Raw genomic sequence first — 24,177 nt, forward strand, 5'->3', positions numbered from 1 at the left:
TCCCGGCGCGCCACGGCGCAGGCCACGCCCCCAGCGGCACGAGCCACGCCCCCAAGCAGCAATGACCACGCCCACACATTTACATCCCCGCATGAAGCCACGCCCCTGGCCCCACCCCGTCCGTGTTGGCCATGCCCACAACCCGTCAATCACGACAAGCCACGCCCCCCACCGCACAGGCACCGTGTCTGGACCACATGAACATTTTTATTAATAATTTTTTAAACATTAAAAGATCAGACGCAGGGAAAAAAAAAATCCAGTAATACAGAAGGAAAAGGGTGTAAAAATACCGATTTCTGTATCCCAGCGCCCCCGCCGCCCCTCAGCGGCACAGGAGGGGGGTCTGATACAACCCCAGCCCGGCAAAGGGGCACCGCAAAGCCAAATCTACATTAAATTCCCTCCCCACGACACCCAAACCACGGGGCTGAGGGAGGGAGAGGTGGGAACCTGCCCCCATCCGCCCCTCTGCATCCCAAGGGAAATCCCATCTTGGGATGCAGCTGAACACACACGGAAACAGTTCCTTCCCAGCTGCAAAAAAAAATTAAACTCGTCAGGAGGAAGGCAGGGAGGAGCCTTCCCTGGAGAAAGACTCATTCAGGGTTAGCTGGAGAAGGGCGTCACAGGCACTGTGTGACCCGGCATCCTCAGCTGCCCCCAAACTGGAGCTGGGAGCCAAACCAAAATCCCTTTTCCCCTCCCTCTCCTGCTGTCAAGTCACTGAGAAGACTCAGCCCCCACTGATCCCTTCTCCACCTCTCTGGCACCTGCAGGATCCTCCTGGAAGCAAGGGATGTGCCCCGGGGACATCAGGGGAAATACATCCCCCCCCAAACTCCCCGCTGCTCCCAGATTTTCCTTCATGGCTCTCAGGAGGCCCAGCAGTTACGAGGCCAAAATACAGCATTGTGTGAGTGTAATAAACCAAAAGTACAGTTTCTGTTCTTAAAATTAATGACATCAACTACATGCACGTTACAAAACCCTCCCCAAAACAGCAGATAATCAAATTCTTCATAGCAAAGGCCAAGAGAAGAGAGAGTAAAATCAAAAACCTGCTTCCCCTCATCTTCCTGCTACAGACAGAGTGAGGGGGAGGAAGAGACAAACACCTGGAAGGTCCTGGAAAGAGGAATATTTGCCTCAGAGAATGTCTTCCCCCATCTCCCCACACCCTAAAACAAGACAGGGAAAAGGAATCATCATCCAAACCGTAGCTCAGCTGAAGCCCAAAAGAAAAAACCTCTTCTCATCAGGAGTGTCGGCATCACAGAGCTCACATGGTACCCCCAAAAAAAGTGCATTTTCAGAAAAAAACAAACAAAAATAAAAATAGAAGGTTGGGGAGATGAGGGCAGAGGAAGCGAGAGGGAGGCAGCCCAGGATGCAGGGCTGGATTTGCTGGGAAGAAGGGCTGGATTTGCTGGGCAGGGTTAGTTTCCTCTGAAAGCACTCTGTGCAGCTGAGGAGGCTGCCCCAGCTGCTGCGTTCTGGAAGCTCCTGTTGGTGAGGATGCCTTGGGAAAACTCCTCCTGGGCCCTCTGGAAGCTGGCTCCTGTGCGCCGATACAGGGAATGCACCTGGGGAAGAGAGGGGAGGGAGAGAGGGATTGAAACCAGCCTGTGGGATTGCTGCACACACCCAGCTTGTCCCAGGCTAAGCAGCTCCCTGGACAGCTGCAGAGCATGGGCTGCAGCCACTGGCTCCATGGCAGATTTCAGGAGAGCTTCATTTGCTGAAAAATGCGGAGCTCTCAGCAAAATTAGTGGTTTCAGACCCAAAATTCCCCACACTGTGATGGTTCATGCTTAACCCAGTATTTACTGCAGGGCAGGACCTGAAGGTGCCAACAGCATCAGGTATTTCCTTCAAGATAAAGGCAGGAGAGCAGAAGGAAGTACCAAGAGAAAGAGGATCAGTCCCCCCTGTCCTTGGCTTCCCCCAAGCTCCATTTCTGCTGTTCCTGCAGAAATCCAGCCCTGCTGTGGGCAGGCAGGAGGAGGGAGGAGGGCTGGCTTTAGGATCAGTGGGAAGGCACTCACTGGGACCCCACCAGGCTCTGAAAAGCCCCACAAGGCTGTGGGAGCAGTGACAGAAAATCCCTGGGTGTTGAACAGAGCCACGACCACCTCTGCTCAGCCAGCTCCAGGCAGGACAAGGGGAAATGGTTTTAAACTGCCAGAGGGCAGGGTATCAGGAAATAAATCCTTCTCTGTCAGGGTGGGTTGCCCAGAGAAGCTGTGGCTGCCCCAGGATCCCTGGAAATGTTCCAGGCCAGGCTGGACAGGGCTTGGAGCACCCTGGGACCATGGAAAGCGTCCCTGCCCTTGGCAGGAGGTAAGATGAGCTCTAAGATCCCTTCCCAAATCATTTCATGGTTCTATGACTCCCAAAGGGAGGCTACTCCCCACTTCAACACTGTCCAAAAAAATCTGGCATCGCTGCAGGAAGCACAAGCAAAACCACTTGAATTAAAACCTCCTGAGCCACCAGTGCCCCCATCCCACCATCATTCCCAGGTGGGTGAAGGGAGGCATCAAAGCCAGGAGCCCTGGGGGCAGCCTGAGCTCTGCTGGCCCCCGAGGCACTCACCTGCTTGAGGAGGAAGAGGGAGAGCACGGCGCAGAGCGTGAAGAAGGCTGCCACCACCATCATGATCACCACCACGGCCACGTTGCCGTGCACCTCCGAGAGCGCCGCGATCCAGCCGCTGCCAGGGACAGGGAGAGAGGGGCTGGGCATGGACAGTGTTCCAGCACAGAGAGGGGCTGGGCATGGAGAGAGTTCCAGCACAGAGAGGGGCTGGGCATGGAGAGAGTTCCAGCACAGAGAGGGGCTGGGCATGGACAGTGTTCCAGCACAGAGAGGGGCTGGGCATGGAGAGAGGGGCTGGGCATGGACAGCATCCCAGCACAGAGAGGGGCTGGGCATGGAGAGAGGGGCTGGGCATGGACAGTGTTCTAGCACAGAGAGGGGCTGGGCATGGACAGCACCCCAGCACAGAGAGGGGCTGGGCAGGGACAGCACCCCAGCACAGAGAGGGGCTGGGCATGGAGAGAGGGGCTGGGCATGGACAGTGTTCCAGCACAGAGAGGGGCTGGGCATGGACAGTGTTCCAGCACAGAGAGGGGCTGGGCATGGACAGTGTTCTAGCACAGAGAGGGGCTGGGCATGGACAGCACCCCAGCACAGAGAGGGGTTGGGCATGGACGGTGTTCCAGCACAGAGAGGGGCTGGGCATGGACGGTGTTCTAGCACAGAGAGGGGCTGGGCATGGACAGCACCCCAGCACAGAGAGGGGTTGGGCATGGACAGCACCCCAGCACAGAGAGGGGCTGGGCATGGACAGCACCCCAGCACAGAGAGGGGCTGGGCATGGACAGCACCCCAGCACAGCTGGAGCACAGCTGGGAGCACACCCCTGCTGCAAGGCAAGGTTACAGGGCAGCACAAAATGGAAACGGGGGAGCCTGGAGCTTGTCCAGGCCTTTGTTTTGGGGATAGAGTTTCCATTAGCATTTTTAGAGGAGGATTGTGCTCATCCCACCCACATTTCAGCTCTGTGCCCTCCCCTCAGGCAGCAAAATCAATACCCTTGGCGCCAACAGTGACTTCCATGGGCACCTTCTCAAAATTCAGCCAGGAGGGGTAAAGATAGGCTGGAAGAGCTGAACTGGGAGAGATCAGCTGGCAGGTCTGGAGCCTGGAGCTGAGTGTCACCCTGACAGGGATGAAAGGGTTGAGAGGAGGAGGAAGAGACAGGAAGGGATGGAGGTGGTGAAACCCTGGCACAGGCTGCCCAGAGCAGCTGTGGCTGTGGAAGTGCCCCAGGCCAGGCTGGATGGGGGTTGGAGCTACCTGGGACAGTGGAAGGTGTCCCTGCCCACGGTCCCCTCCAACCCAAAGCATTCTGTGATTCCACCATTCTAATTCTAATTCACAGACACTGGGAGGTGTTGAAGGAAAAGGAGCAGAGAGAATTCACAGTTACCAGCACTTGGCTGTGGCTGAAAATACCAAGACACCTCACTCAGAACACCTTCCTGGGAGCTGGAGAAAGGAACCTTTCCAAGTGCTCCACCAGCACACCGTGTGCCAGCAGCAGCAGGAGGAGGGATGGGTCTCATGCCATGTGTGGCACTGCTCCTGGCAGCACAGGGAAGCAGAAAGGCACACCATGCACTGCAGCCAAAAATACCCAGGCTGGCTGGCTGGCTGGCAGCAGGGAGCAGAGCAGAGAGCTGCAGGCAGCCTCTCCAGGGAGACTCAACCCACTCCATTCCCCCGTGACTCGGGCAGGGGGGAGGCAGGGACAGCGCTGCCCACGGGCCCTTCTGCAGGCACAGGGCACAAACAGACAGCAGCTCCTGCCTGGAGCCTGCCCTGGGACAGGCACCACGGGCTGCTGACCTTCCCTGAGCTCCCTGACTCCAGAACAGGCTGCTGACCTTCCCTGAGCTCCCTAAATCCAGAACGGGAGCTGCTAACCTCACCCTGAGATCCAGAACAGGCTGCTGACCTTCCCTGAGCTCCAGAAAAGGCTGCCAACCTTGCCTGAGCTCAGAACAGGCTGCTGACCTTCCCTGAGCTCCCTGACTCCATAAGGGACTGTTAACCTTCCCTGAGCTCCCTAAATCCAGAACAGGCTGCTGACCTTCCCTGAGCTCCCTAAATACAGAATGGGAGCTGCTAACCTCACCCTGAGATCCAGAACAGGCTGCTGACCTTCCCTGAGCTCCCTAAATCCAGAATGGGAGCTGCCAACATTCCCTGAGCTCCCTGACTCCAGAACAGGCTGCTGACCTCACCCTGAGCTCTGTGACTCCAGCACAGGCTGCTGACCTTCCCTGAGCTTCAGAACAGGCTGCTGACCTCACCCTGAGCTCCCTAAATCCAGAATGGGAGCTGCTAACCACACCCTGAGCTCCAGAACAGGCTGCTGACCTTCCCTGAGCTCCCTAAATCCAGAATGGGAGCTGCTAACTTTACCCTGAGCTCCAGAACAGGCTGCTGAGCTTCCCTGACTCCAGATCAGGAGCTGCAGCAGGGGCAGCAAGGTGGAAGGAAAGGCTGTGCTCTCCCTGCAGGGCACAGCTGCTGACATGAGGCTGCTGGAGCTGCTCCAAAAGCCCAGGCTCGCCCTTCTGGACAATGTCACTGAGAAAGGGAGAGGCTAAAAGCCTCTCTGCTTATCTCAGCCCACCAAGCACACGCTCCAGAGGGATCCAGGGAGAGTTTGGGGACAGAGTCAGGGCTGAGTAGCACCCAGATTTCAGGTCAGAGATCCCTCAGCCCCACACTGCTGTCAGGGAAGGCTCTGAACAAGGCAGATGTGGTTCACACCAGAGGAGCAAATATGATCTGTGCTGAGTGAGGGAGAAGAGGCACAGAAGAGTTCTCACAGAATCACAGAACAGTTTGGGTCAGAAGGGGCCTCAAAACTCATCACACTCCACCCCTCTGCCATGGGCAGGGACAATTCCCACTGTCCCTGGGTGCCTCAAGTCCCATCCAACATGGCCTTGGACACTGCCAGGGATGCAGAGACAGCCACAGCTGCTCTGGGCACCCTGTGAGGGAAAAATTCCTGCCCAATATCCAGTAATTCACATACTCCCCTTCTCATACTGGGATTAGGATGGGAAGAGCAGAGAAGGGAGGCAGCTGGGACCTGCCATGAGCTGAGAGAGGAAAACCACAGCAGAAAGAACAGGCAGCTGTCAGAAGCAGGCCCCAAAGCTCCTGCCAGTCACAGCCCTGGTGAGAAAAGGGATGTGTGACATGGCAGGCAGCAAAGCCAAGCTTACCTGTCTCCCCAGCCAGGAATTCCAACAGCCTGGATGATGTAGATTGCTATTTGGCAGAAGAAGATGAAAAAGAAGACAAAGAAGCTGAAGGAGCTGTCAGACCTGCAGGAGAGAGGAGTGAAACCTGTGATCCTTGCACTAAGAGGAGAGGAACAGCTTCAGTGAACTCCTTTCTGCAGGGAAGAGCTGCTGAGGGGAGGAATTTGGGCACCTAAATGTGTCCATCTGCCCAGAGCAAGATGGGGTGAAGGCAGCTCCCTCCACAAACACAGTGTGCTCCACATCAGTGTACCAAACAGTGTCTTAGAAATTATTAAAGTGAATAAAACATGAATTCAAAGTGTCCTCTGTCTGCCTGGGCTTGGATTTCAGGATGAAAAAGGATCACCATAATTAAGTTCTATCAGACAGATCTAATATGTTTAGCAACACAGTGCTCTGGGTTTATCTAATGATGCAAAGAGCTGGAAAAATCCTGAGGGCAAAACACGATGGGAGCAGATAAACCCAAAGCTCCTCCCACTAAGAGATACATCCCTGTTACAGACAAAACCAACCCAGCACTTGCCTGAAAGCCTTGTAAATTGGTCGGTACCAACAGAGAAAGGCACAAGGGGTGAATAAAATTAACCACAGGATGGAGAGCCCAAAGTCCACTCCTCTGCTGTTGTCCACTGTGAACCACGCCAGGCAAGCCAGCAGGTTTAGGAGCAGGGTGATGGAATGCACTGTTTGGGGTGGGAGAGAGAGAAAAACAACATCAGCAAGCTCTTGGAAACTCCAAAGCACCCTCAATGCCTCAGTGAACACAGGGGGAGCTGCAGAAATTAAGGTGACTTTGGGCCATCTAATTTCCCTGCCTCCCTTGGAAGGGAAACAGAGCTTGACCTAAGAAGCTCATCTGATCCTGCTGCTCACAGCCAAATCTTAAATAGGTGCTCAAGCCTCCATTAAACAATTAAAATTTTGTCATGAATGAGCTATTCCCAAAGCATAAACTCGAGGTTCTTCATAAGAAAGGAGGGAAACCTGATTTGAGCCTTGCAGGCAACACCAACAGCATTTACTGCGTGACAGAGCTCAGCTTTTCACACAGAACCTCCTCCAAAAGAATTCTGACTGCAGGTGAGGCCATTACTTACACATCCACAAGTAATAGAGCATCTTGCATATCCTCTGGTAGTCAGCTGGGATGTCTGCAGAGAAGTCCTGGTAGAAGCAGGGCTTGATGGGACACCTCTTGGGGAGAGGAGGCCAGTTGTTCTGCCTCGCTGTGGGAGGAAGGGAGGGAGGAAGGAAGGAGCAGCTTTTCACTTGCTCTTCTCTCATTCAAAGGCTAATCCCACCCCAGAATTTCCAAGCAGTTGTTCAGCAATTGTTTAATTCATGCATTAAAACCCTGCCAGAGCCCAGGGGCTGGGCAGCACAGCAGGGATGGGATAAACTCCTGGCACAGCAGCTGTGTGCAGGGGTTTTCCTTGGAGGAAGGCAGAATTCCCTGCACTGGCCAAAGGGCCATCACAGCCACCATCACTCAGCCCTGCAAGCCCAGATTCAGCCACTTCACACCAAGATTAGGGGGAAAATACTGGATCCTGTGGTTAAAAGAGCATTGAGGCTGAGGAGAAGAGCTTTGCTGCCCTCAGTGAGAAGCCTCAGCGTGGCAGAGTCACTCACCAGCTCTGACACAGGCACAGATCAATGCTTGAGAGCTTTTGGTGGTGAAATGCAGCTGCTTGAGGGCAGGGACCCACCAGAACTGGCCTCCAGCATCCCACCTTCCCATCTTGGAAGCTGTGGGATGCCAGGCATGTCCCAGAAGGGCTGCCACGGGGAATTATCCTGAAATCCTGGCAAACCAAGGGAGCCAGGCTGCCCTGGGCAGGAGTCAGTACTCACGGTCGATGCTGGCTGCGTGGCTCTGCAGCTCCCTTTCCTTCTTCTCCAGCTCTGCTGCCTTCCTCTCTAGCTCTGCCTGCTGCTGGAGCAGCCCTGCCTGTGCTGCTGCAGCCACGGCCTGGGGAGGGCACAAACAGCAGAGAGGTCAGCCCTGCCCTGCCTGGGGCTGTGGTGGCACCTGGGTGCCAGGCGGGGAAGGAAACAGGGCACAGGGTGACATGAAAGCTCAGCCTCTGACACCTTGGGCACAGGGTGACATGAAAGCTCAGCCCCTGACACCTTGGGCACAGGGTGACATGAAAGCTCAGCCCCTGACACCTTGGGCACAGGGTGACATGAAAGCTCAGCCCCTGACATCTTGGGCACAGGGTGACATGAAAGCTCAGGCCCTGACACCTTGGGCACAGGGCGACATGAAAGCTCAGCCTCACACATCTTGGACACAAGGGTAACATGAAAGCTCAGCCTGTGATATCTTGATTCTGCCACTGGAGGACAAAATCAAGTTATCCTACAGGAAGTTAGGGCTGGCAGGAGGAGCTTACCCACAGCTTCTTCTACCTCACACTTATCTCACTGCTCTGAGCTCATCACTACAGAGTGGTGAGCAGGGCTCCTGGGCTTACCACGACAATTCCCTTCCCAGCTGCCTACCACATGTCTTAAGGATCTCTTCTACCTGTTTTATATTCTGAGAAATTATTCTTTCTCCCAGTTCTTTGGATGAGGTGGTGCTGGTGGCCAGGTACTTGCATTTGTTCTCCTGGCACTGAGCATGTCTGACCAGACACCAGAACTAAGCTAAAAGCATTAGCAGGATTCATTCCAGGATTTCCAGAGGGAAGCCAGAGCCAACAGGACACAAGGCAAAGCAAGCTCTGCCACCAGAGGGACAGGGAAGGAGATAGAAGAACTCCACGTGTGTATTCCCTACAAAGATCTGCCTCGGAAATACACGTTGAAAATCCCACCTGCAGCTTCCCAGTGCCCAGCCCAGGGAATGCTGTGCTCCCAGAGGCCCTGGGAGCTGGAGGAGGCTGGGAGGGCAGCAGGGAGGGGCTGTACCTGTGGTGTGGGCTCCACAGATGTCTGCAGCACAGCCGGCTGCGAGGGCTGCGTCGCCGGCGTCGTCCGCGCTGCATTTGTCTGGGAGAGATCAGGAAAAACAGGGCAGGAGAAACACAAAGGGCTCTGGGTGAATTGTTTAAAGCAAAATAAAATCTAACTAATCTCCCCTTCCTGTCCTCCTTCTCCCACCTGGCTCGTGGCAGCAGCCAGGGAATAAGGGTGAGGCTCTCCCAGCCATTCCTCAGTGGCCAGCACAGCTCAGCTCACAGCCCAAAGAGCAAATAAATGCTGCAGCGCCCTGCCACAAACCATCTTCCCCTTCACACTTCATGGGGCTTCCCTGGGAGCCAGCAGGCAGCTGGAGAGGAGCTGTTCCATGCCAGTGAGCTGGGAGCTCATTACTGCTCCAGTGCAGGAGCAATTTCCCTCTCCTGCACACCATGAGCCACATCCACGGGGAAATCCAGAGTTGTGCTGTGATGGCCTCAGTGAGGGGAGGGAATGATGCATCTGACTCCATCGATATTAGAAGGTTAATTAATTGCTTTATTATACTACATTATTCTATACATCTAAAACTGGATCTGCCCAGCACTCACTCTGCACACACTGCTTACCTTGCCCTGAATCTCATGACTGTCACTCAACAGTCCTGACACACACACACACTCTTGGCCCTGACAGGCCAAGGAAACAAAACACCATCACTTTAGGTAAAAAAGCTCTATGCTGTATTCTACTTTTGCACAAACACAGGCAGAGCAAATGATAAGAATTGTGGTTTCTTTCTCTGAGGCTCATAGAATGTGAACCCCAGAAATATTCTTGGGAAGAATTGTGCCTTGCTTTTCTCTGCGAAGAGAAATGTGGGGCTACAGAAACCAGCTGTGAATTCCTCTATTTTTTAAGCTGCACCTATCAAGGGACCTTCTACAGCACTAAAAGCACCACCAGGCACACAGAGCACAAGGACACGTGGCACTTACCCGCTGGGAGCTCTCAGAAAAGGGGTTGAACTCATCCAAGCCACTTTGGCTGGTGTTTGTGAGCTGTGTCACCGAGGGGTCCTGCAGGGAGAGAGCACAAGGAGAAATCAGCACTGGATATGGGCTATCACCACTGACAGCACTGAATTGTTCAGTTTGGTAAAAGGCCTTTAAGAACAGCAAGTCCATCTCATCCATGCTGCCTGCTTTCCATCTGCTTGTTAGCTGGGAATTTGAGGGGGTGAAACACATCCCTGCCACAGGGAGACGGCCCTGGCTGGCATGGAATTTAAATATCCAAGGAGATGACTACCAGCAAGGCAAGACTTGTCAGCAGAAATAATCTCCTGTTCAGCCAAGAGGGATGTCTGAACAACCACAACACAGGAATACTTTGTGCAGGTTACTTCTGCTAACCTACAATGAGAGATTCCTAATTTCCAGGGATTTGGATTCATCCACCCATGGTCAGGATGTTGCTGGGACTCACAAAGCAAGCATGGAGCCACACAAAATGAGATTTTAGACACAGCTGATCCTGGCTGAGAGATGCTGGCAAGCTAAAATGCCACTGATTGCTCTGAATAAGTGAAACACTCAGGAAAATTGAGCTGGAGGTGTGACACCAATTATTTTAGGAGGTTTTAATGCTGATGGCATAACAGCTCTCACTTCCACTCACAGCACCTCCCACTCGTCTTTTAAACATCCTCTGATGTTTAAAAACAGGCTCTCTGCACCTCACACACCTCCCTCCCCTCACCTGCAGGGTTTTTACGCAGCTGCTTTTTATCTCCTCTTTTCCACCTACTCCTCTGCATGCAGAGGTTCCTCTTGGGCAGCCAGGTGCTGCCCTCTGGAGCACTCCTCCTCCCCTTATCCCAGCAACGAGGCCCTTTAGGAACTCGGAAATCCTCCTGGCCTGGCAACCTGAGAGCTGGGAGTGGCTCAGAAAATTAAAACGTGGCTTCTCCTCCCTCCCTCAGCACCTCGTGTGTCCAGACCAGCCCTTCTAATTTGGTGCTCCATGGGGGGAGAAGGAACCGAGGCTGCTCCGGGGTGTGCGGGGCTGGTGGAGCTGGGGCACAGAGGAAAATCCCTCTGGAGCCATTCCCAGGTGTGAAAAATGCATATTTTATGAGTGTTTTTTTGAAAATATTAAAATTAATATTGTATGTGCTGTGTTAGAAAGTTATGCTGCATTAATTTTCTTAAGCAGACGTTAAAATAGAAACTATGCTATGTAAGATACTTTTTTTAAAGAAAGGATGCCCAGTGAGACAGCAGCCACAGGACACCTAAATCTTTCAGAGAAAGAGAATTTATTGCCCTCTTATCAGAAGAAACAAATTTCTTCCTGCCTTGCCCTTGCCCAGCCCTGAGATGCTGTCAGGATTAAGGGGAAGAAGCTGACACTGACCAGACAGAATTCTGTGTTTGAATGGAATTCATGCATCATGTATGAGGTGCATGAATATGCAACAGGCTGTTGTTTTTAAGGGTTAATCCTGTTAATGTGTGTCCTTTTTCAGGCTTACGCTGCCCAGAAAAATGACTATCCACAACTCTTTGTTTCTATTGTCTCATATTGTCCTAATTCAAATTGTCTAAATTATTATTACTCTTATTATATTGCTATTTTTATAACCATTTAATTACTATGAAACTTTTAAAATTTTAAAAAGAAGCGACTGGCGTTTTTCACACGGGGCTCTAGCGCAGCCTGGTGCTGGGCAGGAGCACAGGGAGCAGTTAATGAGTAACAGCAGAGCTCCTGCAGGGCAGGCACTCCCACCACCAACAGGTCACACTCGTTTGTGAATCACCTCTCATTCTCTCCAACGCTGCTCAGGGAAGTTCAGCTCCCCGGCGAGGAAAGGCTGCAACAAGTGGGAAGAAGCAGCAGGGCTGCCATGCTGGAGATAAAAATTGCTTTTATTTCATTCCTGACTCCTCTGGAAGCTTCAGCTGTGCAGAGATAAGGGCTGTCAGCACAAGTTTATACTTCCCCTCACGCATGGCAGTGCTGCCCATCAGCACAAACCCTTTAGTCCAGACTAAAGTCCAGCAGAAAACAACTGCACAAGGAAGGGAAACTCCCTTCAAGGTGTGGGAAGTGGAATGTGAGAGCTGCATAACCCTCCAGAGAGCCTGGGTGGGCAGGCTGGCAACAAGGAAAAATGCTATGGTACCACTGTAAAACACAAATTTTACTTCCCTTGGCTTATCTGCACCCAAAAAAAAGCTGGAGGCTCCTCAAGGGCAGGGAGAGCACCACCACAGTTTGATTCCCAAGGTAGACAAGCTCTCATCTTGCTGCACAGCTTTCAAACAAAATCACTTAATTAGGCTGTGAGGCCAAGGCCCAGCAGCTGGGCTGAACTTGCCTGCTATTGTGCAAGCGTGCCTAAAATAGGAACCCAAAGAGCAGAGAATCTGCAACAAAGCTGAAGTGTTTGGACACGTGCCTGGGGAGGGCAGGAAGGAGAGCAGAGGGTGAAGCACAGGCAGCAGCTCCTGTGAGCCTGGAGCAGGCAGTGAGGGATGAGAGAGCACCAGGAATGCCGAGACCAGCCAGGAGCTGCCCACAAACTTGGTGTTTTACAGCTGTTTTCTGCCAGCTAGCAGCAAAAGGCAGCTGAGCCTCTCAGAACAAGCCTTGGAAAGGATCAGGAGACAGGGATTTAATTCAGAACCTCTTGGAGCCACAATAGAGGTGTCCAGCCACAAAGCTCGTGCTCACAGATCAACAATTGGCTGGGCCTGCAGGGTGCCATGGGCAGATCCCATGTGCTGCCCTTCCAACCATCACTTCTTGAGTGCCAGGGATGTGTGATGCTGTTTCTCATGGCTTCAGGTGCCCACAGCACAGAATAACTCCACATCTGGACCAAACTGCACTGCCAGGAATATTAAAACAATTTTCAAACGCAGCTTTAATGCAAATACAAAGTTGCTGTCGTGCTGCTGAAAGGTTTGGGCACAACAGGTTTGTGCAAGGAATTCTATTTTTTTTTTTCTTTTCTTTCTCTTCCCACAGATTAAAGAAACAAAATGAGAGGCCTCTCTAGATGAGATCAAGGAAAAAGAGCTCAACCTAGAATCACCTGGAACTTAACACAGTTGTCAAAATATCACAGTATTGCCCCAAATATAACCAGTCCTGCAGACTGAGGGTGCCGCCACTGCCTGGGAGATGCACTGAGAGAAATCTTGAGGATTTTGTTTTTGATATCTCTGGAAAGGATGGAACTTTCCAGCTCTGTCTGAAGCTGGAATCAAAGTTTTGAAGGCAGCTGCCACTTGCAGCAGCAGGTTACTAGATAAAGGAAGGAAGTTAATCATCTCTCATTAACTGGTTACAATAAGTAACAGAGCAGCCAGAGATATTTTTAACAGGACCAAAGCAGCTTATTTTACACAAAGCTTGGAGAACATCATGAAACAGAGCCTCCTGAAAAGGCAGAAAGCTCAGGATTTGAGGAGGATGAAGCACTGAACTGGGAGCTGCAGCAGGAGAGATCCACGGGCTGGGACACTGTCAGTGGGACACTGTCACTGTCACCCCAGCACAGAGCCAGTACCTGGAGCCAGCCCCTGGCAGGGAACAGGCTGTCCCACAGGCTGGGATTCCATTTCAAACCTGACCAAGGAGGCTCCAGGAAGCAGCAGTCAAAAATTCCTCTCAACCAGCAGCTGGGGACTGGGGAATTTTTCTTGGAAAAATCAAAAAAAAAAAAAGGTAAGACAAAAACTTGCAGTCCCAAGAGGAGGGTACAGAAGCTTCCACAAGGATCAGAGGAGCTGCAAAGAGCTCTCACAGAGGAATCCACCGTGGGACATGTGTCAATCCTTGTTAAGTGAGCCTGACGTGGGAGTTACTGCCTGGAAATCACCTTCAACCTTTTCTTGTTTGATCAGTGAATAAAGAGTGAGCACAGCCCTGTTCTGCCAGATACCAGCACAGCTTTAATGTGCACAAAGCAGCTGAAGAGAGATGACAAGAAAGATGGAGACAGACTTTTTACAAGGGCCCAAAGTGACAGGAGAACAGAGAATGGCTTCAGACTGACAGAGATTAGACTGGATATTAGGAAATTCTTCCCTGTGAAGGTGGGGAGGCCCTGGTACAAGGTGCCCAGAGAAGCTTTGGCTATCCCTGGAAATGTTCCAGGCCAGGCTGGACGAGGCTTGGAGCAGCCTGGGACAGTGGAAGTGTCCCTGCCCATGCGGAGGATGGGACTGAATGAGCTTTAATTTCCCTTCTAACCCAAACCACTCTGTGATTCTAGGAATATTTACTTCCTCAAAGCCAAAGCAACAAATCCCACGTCCATGAACAGCAATATATTCCATCCCCCAGAGTGAACACCAGAGGAACACAATCATCCCAACTCTTCCCACTCCTGAGCGTCACGGGACTGTGTCAAAATGAAAGCGAGGAAGAAGAGAAAGAACTTTTTCTCTCTGATTCCTCAAAGGACTCAGCTCTATCAACAAACAACTCGTGTTTGGCTCAGCCATGAGATCCAAGGTCAGGAAAGCAGTTTTTCCTGTGCTCACATCCCAGACAAGCAGCGGAGGTGAGGCTGGGCTCCAGAGCCTGACTGTCACACAGAGGCCGTGCCAGGCCAGCTCCCTGCATCAGTGACCCCAATTTCCAGAGGTTAATCCCACAGAGGAGAAACCCAGCGAGCACACACCGAGTCCTCAGTGACCTTAACAGCAATCCTCTGCTTGGAGCCACGAAATCCACAGCTTTGCCACGGGAACTCACTTTAAAGCCGAACCGCCTTAAAAACAAACCCAGAGAGACTCAGAGAACAACCAGCCCGCCGCGCAGCACGGCCAAGAGAGCTCCAGCGATGGATTATTTTGAATAAACCCTCAGAGCAGGCATTCCCAGCTGGGAGGGAGAGCCCCCCTCGAGGTGAGTGCAGCCGGGTGCGGGGACACAGCGGGAGGGACCTGGGGGTCACAGCGCTGCGGAAGGGGTTCGGGATCCCAGGCGGTGGCGGCGCAGGGGAAGGGGCTGCAGAAAGAGGAGGAGATGGGACCGCGACCCGCGGTAGACGGGGAGCGGGACCCCGGGATCGGGACCCGGGGCTCGGCTCCAGGCCGCCCTCAGGGCCGGGGGTCGCGGCCGCCTCACGCCCCCCCTGGTCCCGCCCTCTCGCTCTGATTGGTCGAGGTGCGGAGGAGCGGCTCCGCCATTGGCCGGCGGCGCTTCACTCAGTGCCACGTCCCGGCGTGCGGGGCACGGGGCCCCGGCCGGGCCGCGCCGCGCCGGGAGAGGCACCCGTAACCCGCGCCCACCTGGAAGGGGTTGATGTCCACCGGGTCGGCGAACGGGTTGGTGTCGAAGCCCGACATGGGCGCGGTCCAGCTCCTGCTCCGCTCCCGCCCGCCGCCGCTCCTGGCGCTTCCGGGGCACCCGCGTGACCGGGAGCCGCGTGACGTCACGGCGGCGCGCACAGCTCGCGCGGGGTTAACCCGGTGGGCGTGGCCGCGTGACGTCAGGCGCGGCGGTGGCGGCGGGGGGGCGGTGAGGGGAGGGGGGGGCAGGTCCTGCCCGGCAGAGCCATGGCGGAGATCCGCGGTGAGCGGGGCACGGGCACCGGGCACCACCGCCCGCCCGGGGATGGGCTCCGCGATGCGACACCGGCACCCCCTCCGGGACCCCCCAGGGCCACGGGGAGCAGGGCCCGTGAGCCGCGCCCCCAGCCCGGGCACCCCCAGATGGCCGTGTGATGGTTGCAGATCGTGCCCACAGAGTGTCCCCTGCCAAGGCCGTGGTGCTCTCCCTCCCTGCCATCCCGTCACCGTGCCCCGCGGGCTCCGTGCGTGTCCGGGAGGATTTCCGGGGCTTCTTTCGGTGCCCCGCTAACACCTGCCTTCCCTCCCGCAGTGTTCCCCCTGTCCTGCGCGGTGCAGAACTATTCCTGGGGGAAGGTGGGCCTGGAGAGCGAGGTGGCCAAGCTGGTGGCCAGCGGTGACCCCCTGGTCCAGATCCAGCCTGACCTGCCCTACGCTGAGGTGAGTGTGTCTCTGTGTCCATTCTGTCCGTGTGTCTGTCCCATCCGTGTGTCCACCCCGCGGCCGTGGTGGCTCTCTCCATCCTGTGTCCTAGCGGGACACGATGCTGCCCCTCAGCTGTCCCGTGTCCCCCTGGCTTGGAGGGAAGCCCGGCATGACTCAGCCCCCGAGGGAGCTGCCAGGGATCACCTCCCTGGAAAAGCCCAAGTCATCCGTGCTGCCTGCCCGGCTCGGCTTGGGGTGCCAGCCGTGTGTGTTGGTGTCTGGCAGCTGTGGATGGGCACACACCCGCGGGGCGATGCCCTCATCCGGGATAACCGCATCCCCCAAAAGACCCTGGGCCAGTGGATCGCCGACAACCCCGCCTGCCTGGGCGCCAAGGTGAAGGACGCCTTCCAGGGGCACCTGCCCTTCCTGTTCAAGGTGCTGTCGGTCAACACCGCCCTGTCTGTCCAGGCACACCCCAACAAGGTAGGGAGAGCCCGGTGTGGGCAGCCTGGGTGGATCTCATGTCCTGGGGACTCAGGCAGCTCCTGTCCCCTCTCTGCAGGAGCTGGCAGCGAAGCTCCATGCCCAGTTCCCTGAGCACTATCCCGATGCCAACCACAAGCCCGAAATGGCCATCGCCCTCACCCCCTTCGAGGGCATGTGTGGCTTCCGGCCCGTGGAGGAGATTGTCTCCTTCCTCCAGAGTAAGGCTGGAGGAGGGGGCATGGTCAGACTCTGGGGTGGGGATGGTGTCCATGGGGTGGGGATGGTGATCCTGCTCCCTTGGGCTGGGCTTCGGGATGGGGATGGTGGTCACACTCCCTTTGGGATGGGCTTCGGGATGGGGATGGTGGCCGTGCTCCCTTGGAATGGGCTTTGGGGTGGGGATGGTGACCATGCTCCCTTGGGTTAGGGTTTAGCATGGGGATGGTGGCTGTGCTCCCTTGGGTCAGGATTTGGGGTGGGGATGGGGGCTGTGCTCCCTTGGGATGGGCTTTGGGGTGGGGATGGTGGCCATGCTCGTTTAGGATGGGGATGATTGCCCTGTTCCTTTGGGATGGGATTTGGAATGGGGATGGTGGCCCTGCTCCCTTGGGATGGGCTATGGGGTGGGAATGGTGGCCCTGCTCCCTTGGGATGGGGTTTGGGGTGTGGATGGGGGCTGTGCTCCCTTGGGTGGGGTTTGGGATGGAGATGATGGCCATGCTCCTTTGGGATGGGGTTTGGGATGGGGATGGCAGCCCTGCTCCCTTGGGATGGGGTTTGGATGGGGGCTGTGCTCCCTTGGGATGGGGTTTAGGATGGGGATGAAGGTCCTGCTCCTTTGGGATGAGGTTTGAGATGGTGATGGTGGCCCTGCTCCCTTGGGATGGGCTTTGGGATGGGGGTGGTGGCCATGCTCCCTTTGGGATGGGGTTTGGGATGGAGATGATGGCCATGCTCCTTTGGGATGGGGTTTGGGATGGAGATGATGGCCATGCTCCTTTGGGATGGGGTTTGGGATGGAGATGATGGCCATGCTCCTTTGGGATGGGGTTTGGGATGGAGATGATGGCCATGCTCCTTTGGGATGGGGTTTGGGACGGGGTTTGGGTTGTGGATGGCAGCCCTGCTCCCTTGGGATTGGGTTCAGGGTGCAGGCAGCGCTCCCAGGGCTGGGATTCGCTGTGGGGACAGTGACAGTGCTGTCCCCTGGCCTGGGCTGGCTCTGAGCGGCGCTGGCCCCGCAGATGTCCCCGAGCTGCGGGCGCTGATCGGGGAGGTGGCCGCGGAGCAGCTGGAGCGCAGCGGCAGCGATGACCCGCGCGGGGTCTCGGCCGCGCTGCGCGTGTGCTTCACCCGCCTCATGAAGAGCGAGAAGAAGTTCTTCGTGGACCAGCTGAACATGCTGGTGAAGAGGATCTCCCAGGAAGGTGGGTGCTGGCTGGGACACCCCAAACCACTTCGGGGGGCTGTGTTTGGGGAGAGGCTCTCCCCACACCGGGCCTGGTCTGTCCTGTGCAGCGGCAGAAGGGAAGGACACGTCGGGGAGCAACGGGGAGCTGCTGCTGCGGCTGCACTCCCAGTACCCGGGGGACATCGGCTGCTTCACCATTTATTTCCTGAACCTGGTGAGGCTGGAGCCAGGGGAGGCCATGTTCCTGGGAGCCAACGAGCCCCACGCCTACCTGCACGGAGGTGAGCATCGTGGGGCTCTCCTAGCCCGCCATCCTGCAAGGCCTGGCTGTGGGGACGGGAGGAGGGGCTGGGCTGGGCTGAGGGCTGGGCTGAGGGCTGGGCTGGGCTGGGCTGGGGGCTGGGCTGGGCTGACAGCGCTGCCCCGTCCCCACAGACTGCGTGGAGGTGATGGCGTGCTCGGACAACACGGTGCGCGCCGGGCTCACGCCCAAGTTCATCGATGTGCTCACCTTGTGTGAGATGCTCAACTACACACCAGCACCCAGCAGCTCCAAGATCCTCCCGGCAGCGCAGAGCCAGCTCGATCCCCACGTCTACCTCTACGACCCACCCGTGCCAGACTTCACCATCATGAGGATAGAGGTGAGAGGTGACAGCTCCGTGCTGGGGACACCGGGTGGGACACACCAGTGCTGGCTGGGGCTCGCTCACCTTTGTTATCAGTGTCCTGGCAGGGTGGGAGTGATTTTGGGTGTAATGGGGTGCTGGTCTCTTTATCCCTCCCTGGAGCTTGTTCACCTTCTCCAGCAGCTCTGGGCAGAGGGAGAACCAGGAAGAGGTCCCTGGGCTTGGGCTGCTGCAGGCCCAGCAAAGGGGTGGGAGTGGGGACAAGCCCCTTCCAGCTCTGCAGAGAGGATCAAAGCTGAGGGACACCCCAGCACAGTGACATTTCCCTTGGCAGATCCCTGCCTCCATCAAGCTGTACCTCATCTCTGCCATGGACTCTGCCAGCATCCTGCTGGTGATCCAAGGGACAGCCGTGGGCACCTCCACAGCAGCAGCCTCAGAGATGTCCCTGCGCCGTGGCTCCGTGCTCTTCGTGTCGGCCAACGAGAGCATCTCCCTGCACCTCTCCTCACCCGAGGGGATGCTGCTCTTCCGAGCCTGCTGCCTCCTCTGAGCAGCACCTGGGACACTTCCACCACGACACTCCATGTTTTGGTAGATAGAAACTGCTGTGGGCAAAGTCTTCTCGCTTGAAAGGTCTCCCTCCACCTGTTAAACCCCCAAAGCAGCCCTGAGGTGTAGAAAGAGCAGTTCTGTGGATTGACCTCTTGGAGGTGGTGCAGACCACAGGCTTTCTGCTGCTGCTGGTGGGCTCTTCCCAAGCCTGGCCAGTGTCCCCCTTCCCTGGCTGTAAAAGGGGGCTGCCTGGGGGATGATGGAGCAGGAGAGCCTCTGCTGCTGTGAATAAAGAAGTGACTTTGTCCCTGGCGAAGGGCAGCGTGCTGGAGGGAGCAGGAGGATGGAGGGGGACAGAGAGGCTGGGAGCAGCTCCAGCATGCCCCCAACGCTGGCTGTGATTCCCCCCCTTGCTCTTCAGGCACAGGAAAAGAGTAAAATGTGATGAGAGAACACAGGAGTCCCCCTCACAGCACCAGCAGCCCTTCTGAGTAATGAGATCCAGTTTATTAAGTGCTCCCTTTTACAAGTAAGATACAAAAACAAACAAACATGCCCCCCACCCAACCAGTTCATGTCTCTTGACACGAAATATTTAAATAAGGTTTCTGTATAAGAAGCTGATTGTCCTCTATGTCATAGAGCAGGACCATGGTTTAAGGCAGCGTTTATGGTTTGCAGCAGGGAGGCTCTCCAGCCCCCCAAATCCAAGCCCTGTGCAGAGCTGGGATGGGGGGCCTGGGCTGTGCCTCACCTGCATCAAAGCAGCGTTGAGGAGAATGGGAATAAGCCATTAGCTCCAACCCCAGAAACTCCCAAATCCTTCCCTTTATACCCCCGTGGAGGTGCCAGGCCCTGCCTGTCCTCCCTTCCCACCCCAGCCAAGTGCCAGGTCCCGTGCAGGTCACCAGAATGTCACTGTGCCACCTCCCCTGGTATTGCTGAGTGTAAGGAGAAGTCTTTTGGAGTCAGCTGGTCTGTGCCACGAGCAGCATCATTCAGTCCTTGTGCCACCGTCCTGGCGTGGGACCCGGACACCCACCAGCCATCCCACGAGACAAAGAAAGTGCTGGATTTTGACCTGTTCTTGTGCAGCTACTGGATCACACAGGAGAGATTTTCTCCAAAACAGCAGGGGCAAGAAGAGGAGCCAGAAGGTTTTGGGGGGATGAGATCCAGGTCTTCATCATCAGGGACCTCGTCGAGGTGGTACCCGTCCTGCAGCAGCTGCCGGCTCAGGTCCTGGGTCACCTGCTGCAGGGGGACAAAGCAGAGCTCTGCAGGATGCACACACATCCACGCCCTGGGGGTGATGCTCCCAGCCCCAGCCAGAGCCTCGAGGGGTCAGGGGGATGAGGGAGCCCCTGGGGACCCCACAGTGTCACAGTCAGAGCCCCACACTTGCCTCAGCGGAGGAGTATCCTGAGGAACACCTGGATCCTGGCTCCCCGTCACTGAGGGGAAAAAGAAACAGAGCTGGCCAGGAAATGGGGGCTGTAGGGTGCAGATAAGGGGAATTTGGGGGAAAAAAGGAGCTGGAAGTGCAACCCCAAGGAGTATTTGAAATCTATGACAACAGGAGCATATCGCTGCCCTGAGGTGCCCAGTGCCGTCAGGGATGCTCTACAAGTGACAAGGAAAATCAACCCCCCCAAAAAGCCATCTGGGAGCACCCCCACCCTCAAAATTGTGGGATATTTACCCAAAATCCTGGGCTATTCACCTGTCTGAGTCGAGGGAGACCAGGTTTTCATCAGCTGTCTGGCTGAGTGCCGTGTAGCCCTTGTTGAACTTCACAGACCTGCCAGGAAACGCAGGAGGGAGACCAGCACAGATGTTTTATGTGCAAACACATCCATGGAGCTGACAGGCTGAGGAGCCAGGGCAGGGATCCCACTCCTTCCCACCACCAGCTAAACCCCAGGACACCCAAATAAATCCATACCACCAAATCATCCCCAAAATAGAGAAGCGAAAAGCAGTGTATTTTATTAAATTGGGTGTTCCTGGCCAAACAGAGCCAGCAGAACAAGGTCCCAAACTCTTCTTTAAAATCCTCTGAGTTTCCCAGTGTCCCCAAAGAAAAGGCATTGAAAAGAGGAGGAGGGGATCAGACCTTTTAGGAGTTGGTTTCGGGGCAGTGGGTGCCCCCAGCAGCCCCTGCCTTCGCAGCGCTGCCTTTGCCAGCTCCCGCTGCCTCTCTGCAAGCCAAGCACAGGGACAGAGACAAAAATCCCCAAGTGCTCCCAAAGGGGTTCTTCTTCTGGGGAATGGGTGAGGAAGGTGGTGCAGGTGAGCTTTTATAAAGGTTTTATCCCACCAAGGAATTAAAGGGCTTTTGGTAACCCCAGCTCTGGGAGAGAGGTGGGAATGACACCCAAAATCCCAGCAGAGTGCACCAAGCATCACTTACTCAGCTTGGCCTGGATGGAGGGAGGTTTGCTCATGATGTATGGACCTCTTTTCTCCACCACATCTGTCCCTTTGTTCAGCCTCTTCTTTTCAGCCCAAACCAGCTAAAAAAAGAGTGGAAGAATCATTTAGCACCTCTCCACGGGGATGAAGTAAAGCAGAGTCATCTGAGAGCATCTGATCCTTCCTGGGAGCTCAAGGTCAGCAGGGAGATCTGTCCCCAGGGAGATCTGTCCCCAGGGACAGCCCAGGAGGAGGGAGAGGAAAAGGAATAAGCAGATCTGTTAGCAGATGAGAGGATTATTTGGGAATGGTGATGCTAATTAAAAGCACAGGTAGTCACCATCAGTTCCCGTGCAAGCCTGGCTGCAGTAATACCTGGGAAAAGGTGGTGGAGGAGATTTACTGAGAGGTTAATCAAACACAAATGTAAGGACTGTGTATTTTAATTTGGGGTTTCCGAGCTTCTCCTTTTATCCAATTATTGTCAAGGAGAACCAACGCTCCTAAGGGCAAGAGGGAAGATAAAACCTCCACAAACACAAGAAGTAATGAATAAAATAGAAGGAAAATCAGAGAGCTGGCACAGGAGGGACATGGAATTAAAGGAACAGGGCAGAGGACTGGGGATGGTGATTGGAGAGCACAGCCAGGATTAGCCTCAGTGTCTTAAGCTGGAATTAGCAGGACAGAGCTTTATGGTGGGAATGACCAGGCAGGCAGTGTCCCCCCAGATCTCTCTGGGTGTGCCATACCCCTTCCTGGCCAGCTGATGCTGTGCTGATACACCTCTGTGTGTGTACATATATATATATTTATTTGTATATTTATATTTATACACTGCATACAGTGCTGTGCCTCCCTGTCTGCAACTCTGAAAGATGAACTGTCCCACTGTATTGTTCCTATACTGCCCCACACTGCCCCATGGACATAGCCCAGCCCCATAACCCCTGTGCACACACCCCACACTGCCCTACAAATAACCCCAGCCCCATAACCCCTGTGCACACACCCCATACTGCCCTACAAATAACCCCAGCCCCATAACCCCTGTGCACACACCCCACACTGCCCCATGGACATAGCCCAGCCCCATAACCCCTGTGCACACACCCCACCCCACACTGCCCCATGGACATAGCCCAGCCCCATAACCCCTGTGCACACACCCCATACTGCCCTACAAATAACCCCAGCCCCATAACCCCTTTGCACACACCCCACACTGCCCTACAGATACCCCCAGCCCCATAACCCCTGTGCACACACCCCACACTGCCCCATAGACATAGCCCAGCCCCATAACCCCTGTGCACACACCCCACACTGCCCTACAGATACCCCCAGCCCCATAACCACTGTGCACACACCCCACACTGCCCCATGGACATACCCCAGCCCTCCACCACCCCTGTTCACGTACCCCACACTGCACCACGCTCTCCTCAGCCACACAGCCCCACACTGATATCCCACACAGCCCCATAGCCCAATACAGATACCCCACACAGCCCCACAGTCCCATACAGCCCCATAACCCCGTGCAGATATCCCACACAGCCCCATGCAATATCCCACACAGCCCCACAGCCCCATGCAGATATTCCACACAGCCCCATGCAATATCCCACACAGCCCCATAGCCCCACGCAGATATCCCACACAGCCCCATGCAATATCCCACACAGCTCCATATCCCCATACAGATATCCCATACAGCCCCATAACCCCGTGCAGATATCCCACACAGCTCCATAGCCCCACGCAGATATCCTATATCCCCATACAGATATCCCACACAGCCCCATAACCCCGTGCAGATATCCCACACAGCCCCACGCAGACACCCCACACAGCTCCATAGCCCCACGCAGATATCCTATATCCCCACGCAGATATCCCACACAGCCCCATAGCCCCATGCAGACACCCCACACAGCCCCATGCAATATCCCACACAGCCCCACAGCCCCATGCAGATACCCCACACAGCTCCATAGCCCCACGCAGATATCCTATATCCCCATACAGATATCTCACACAGCCCCATGCCCAGGATGCACATACCCCTCCCAGCCCCGCACTCCCATCGCGCCCGTACAGCGCACGTACCCCCGGGCCCCGCCGGCCGGCGGCTCCACTGGCAGCGGTACCGGGAGCGGCACCGGGACCCGGCCCGGCTCCGCCGCCGCCCGTCGCCATGGCCGCCCCTGGCCCCGCCCCATGGCCCGCCCGCCAATGGCAGCGCGGGGCCGGCAGGGCTCAGCCAATGGGAGGCGGGGAAAGGGCGCGCCCCTCTGCCGCGCATGCGGGACGGGACCGCGGGATGGGACGGGACGGGAGAGCGGGACGGGATAGGACAGAACGGCGGGACAGGACCATGGATTGAAATAGGAATCTTTTCGAGCCATAAGCTCTTGGTGGTCTATTTCACACCCAAGATAGCTCAGCCACTTTTGGAGGTCTAAAATCAGCAGGATGGCTTCTGTTGCAGTGTTGGAAACAAAAATGTTTAATAAAAGGCAAAATAATAAACTCTTTACAGAGAAAAACTGAGCCGGGTGCGAGAGGTTCTTGCTCCTGGTAAAACACCTCACAAAAAACATTAGTTTGTTTGTTCTCTTCTTTTTGTAGTTAATTGCTCAGGCGGGATTTTTTGGCTCCTGTCCCATTGGCCATCCTTAAGTTTGAGGTGAAATCCCCCAAGCCTATGAGATGCCTTTTACACATAATCGAGGACAGAAACTTCTGCACTACTTTCCTTTTTAAGGGGACAGAGGATAGTTTGGTCACTCTGTCAACAGGGGGCACATTCCTATATCTCACCTTTTATACATCTAAAAAGAAAGAGGAGAAAGGAACAGGAACTGAAAAAGTCTTACAATGGATGA

The 24,177-nt window shown here is 55.2% G+C and overlaps 3 protein-coding genes across 3 annotated transcripts; 1 reads left to right on the plus strand and 2 right to left on the minus strand.

Annotated features, from left to right (window-relative positions):
• Positions 1–187: 187 nt before the first annotated feature.
• Positions 188–15,207, minus strand: SCAMP2 (secretory carrier membrane protein 2). The gene is made up of 9 exons (XM_058033731.1): positions 15,083–15,207; positions 9,767–9,847; positions 8,778–8,858; positions 7,713–7,830; positions 6,956–7,084; positions 6,382–6,541; positions 5,814–5,915; positions 2,599–2,716; positions 188–1,586 (listed from the first exon to the last, which is right to left on the minus strand). The coding sequence occupies exons 1-9, from the start codon at positions 15,137–15,139 to the stop codon at positions 1,440–1,442; spliced, it is 993 nt and encodes a 330-aa protein (XP_057889714.1). The 5' UTR covers positions 15,140–15,207; the 3' UTR covers positions 188–1,439.
• Positions 15,208–15,326: 119 nt separating this feature from the next.
• Positions 15,327–19,176, plus strand: MPI (mannose phosphate isomerase). Its single transcript, XM_058033386.1, has 8 exons — positions 15,327–15,365; positions 15,675–15,802; positions 16,073–16,273; positions 16,353–16,494; positions 17,521–17,703; positions 17,795–17,968; positions 18,123–18,331; positions 18,651–19,176. The coding sequence occupies exons 1-8, from the start codon at positions 15,350–15,352 to the stop codon at positions 18,867–18,869; spliced, it is 1,272 nt and encodes a 423-aa protein (XP_057889369.1). The 5' UTR covers positions 15,327–15,349; the 3' UTR covers positions 18,870–19,176.
• Positions 19,177–19,252: 76 nt separating this feature from the next.
• On the minus strand, positions 19,253–23,488 carry FAM219B (family with sequence similarity 219 member B). The gene is made up of 6 exons (XM_058033387.1): positions 23,399–23,488; positions 21,285–21,387; positions 20,988–21,072; positions 20,595–20,672; positions 20,277–20,325; positions 19,253–20,125 (listed from the first exon to the last, which is right to left on the minus strand). Exons 1-6 carry the CDS (start codon positions 23,486–23,488, stop codon positions 19,967–19,969), a joined length of 564 nt encoding a protein of 187 aa, XP_057889370.1. The 3' UTR covers positions 19,253–19,966.
• Between the last annotated feature and the right edge of the window lie 689 nt (positions 23,489–24,177).

The sequence above is a fragment of the Melospiza georgiana genome, chromosome 13 (genome assembly GCF_028018845.1).
Source record: "Melospiza georgiana isolate bMelGeo1 chromosome 13, bMelGeo1.pri, whole genome shotgun sequence".
Lineage (NCBI taxonomy): Eukaryota > Metazoa > Chordata > Aves > Passeriformes > Passerellidae > Melospiza > Melospiza georgiana.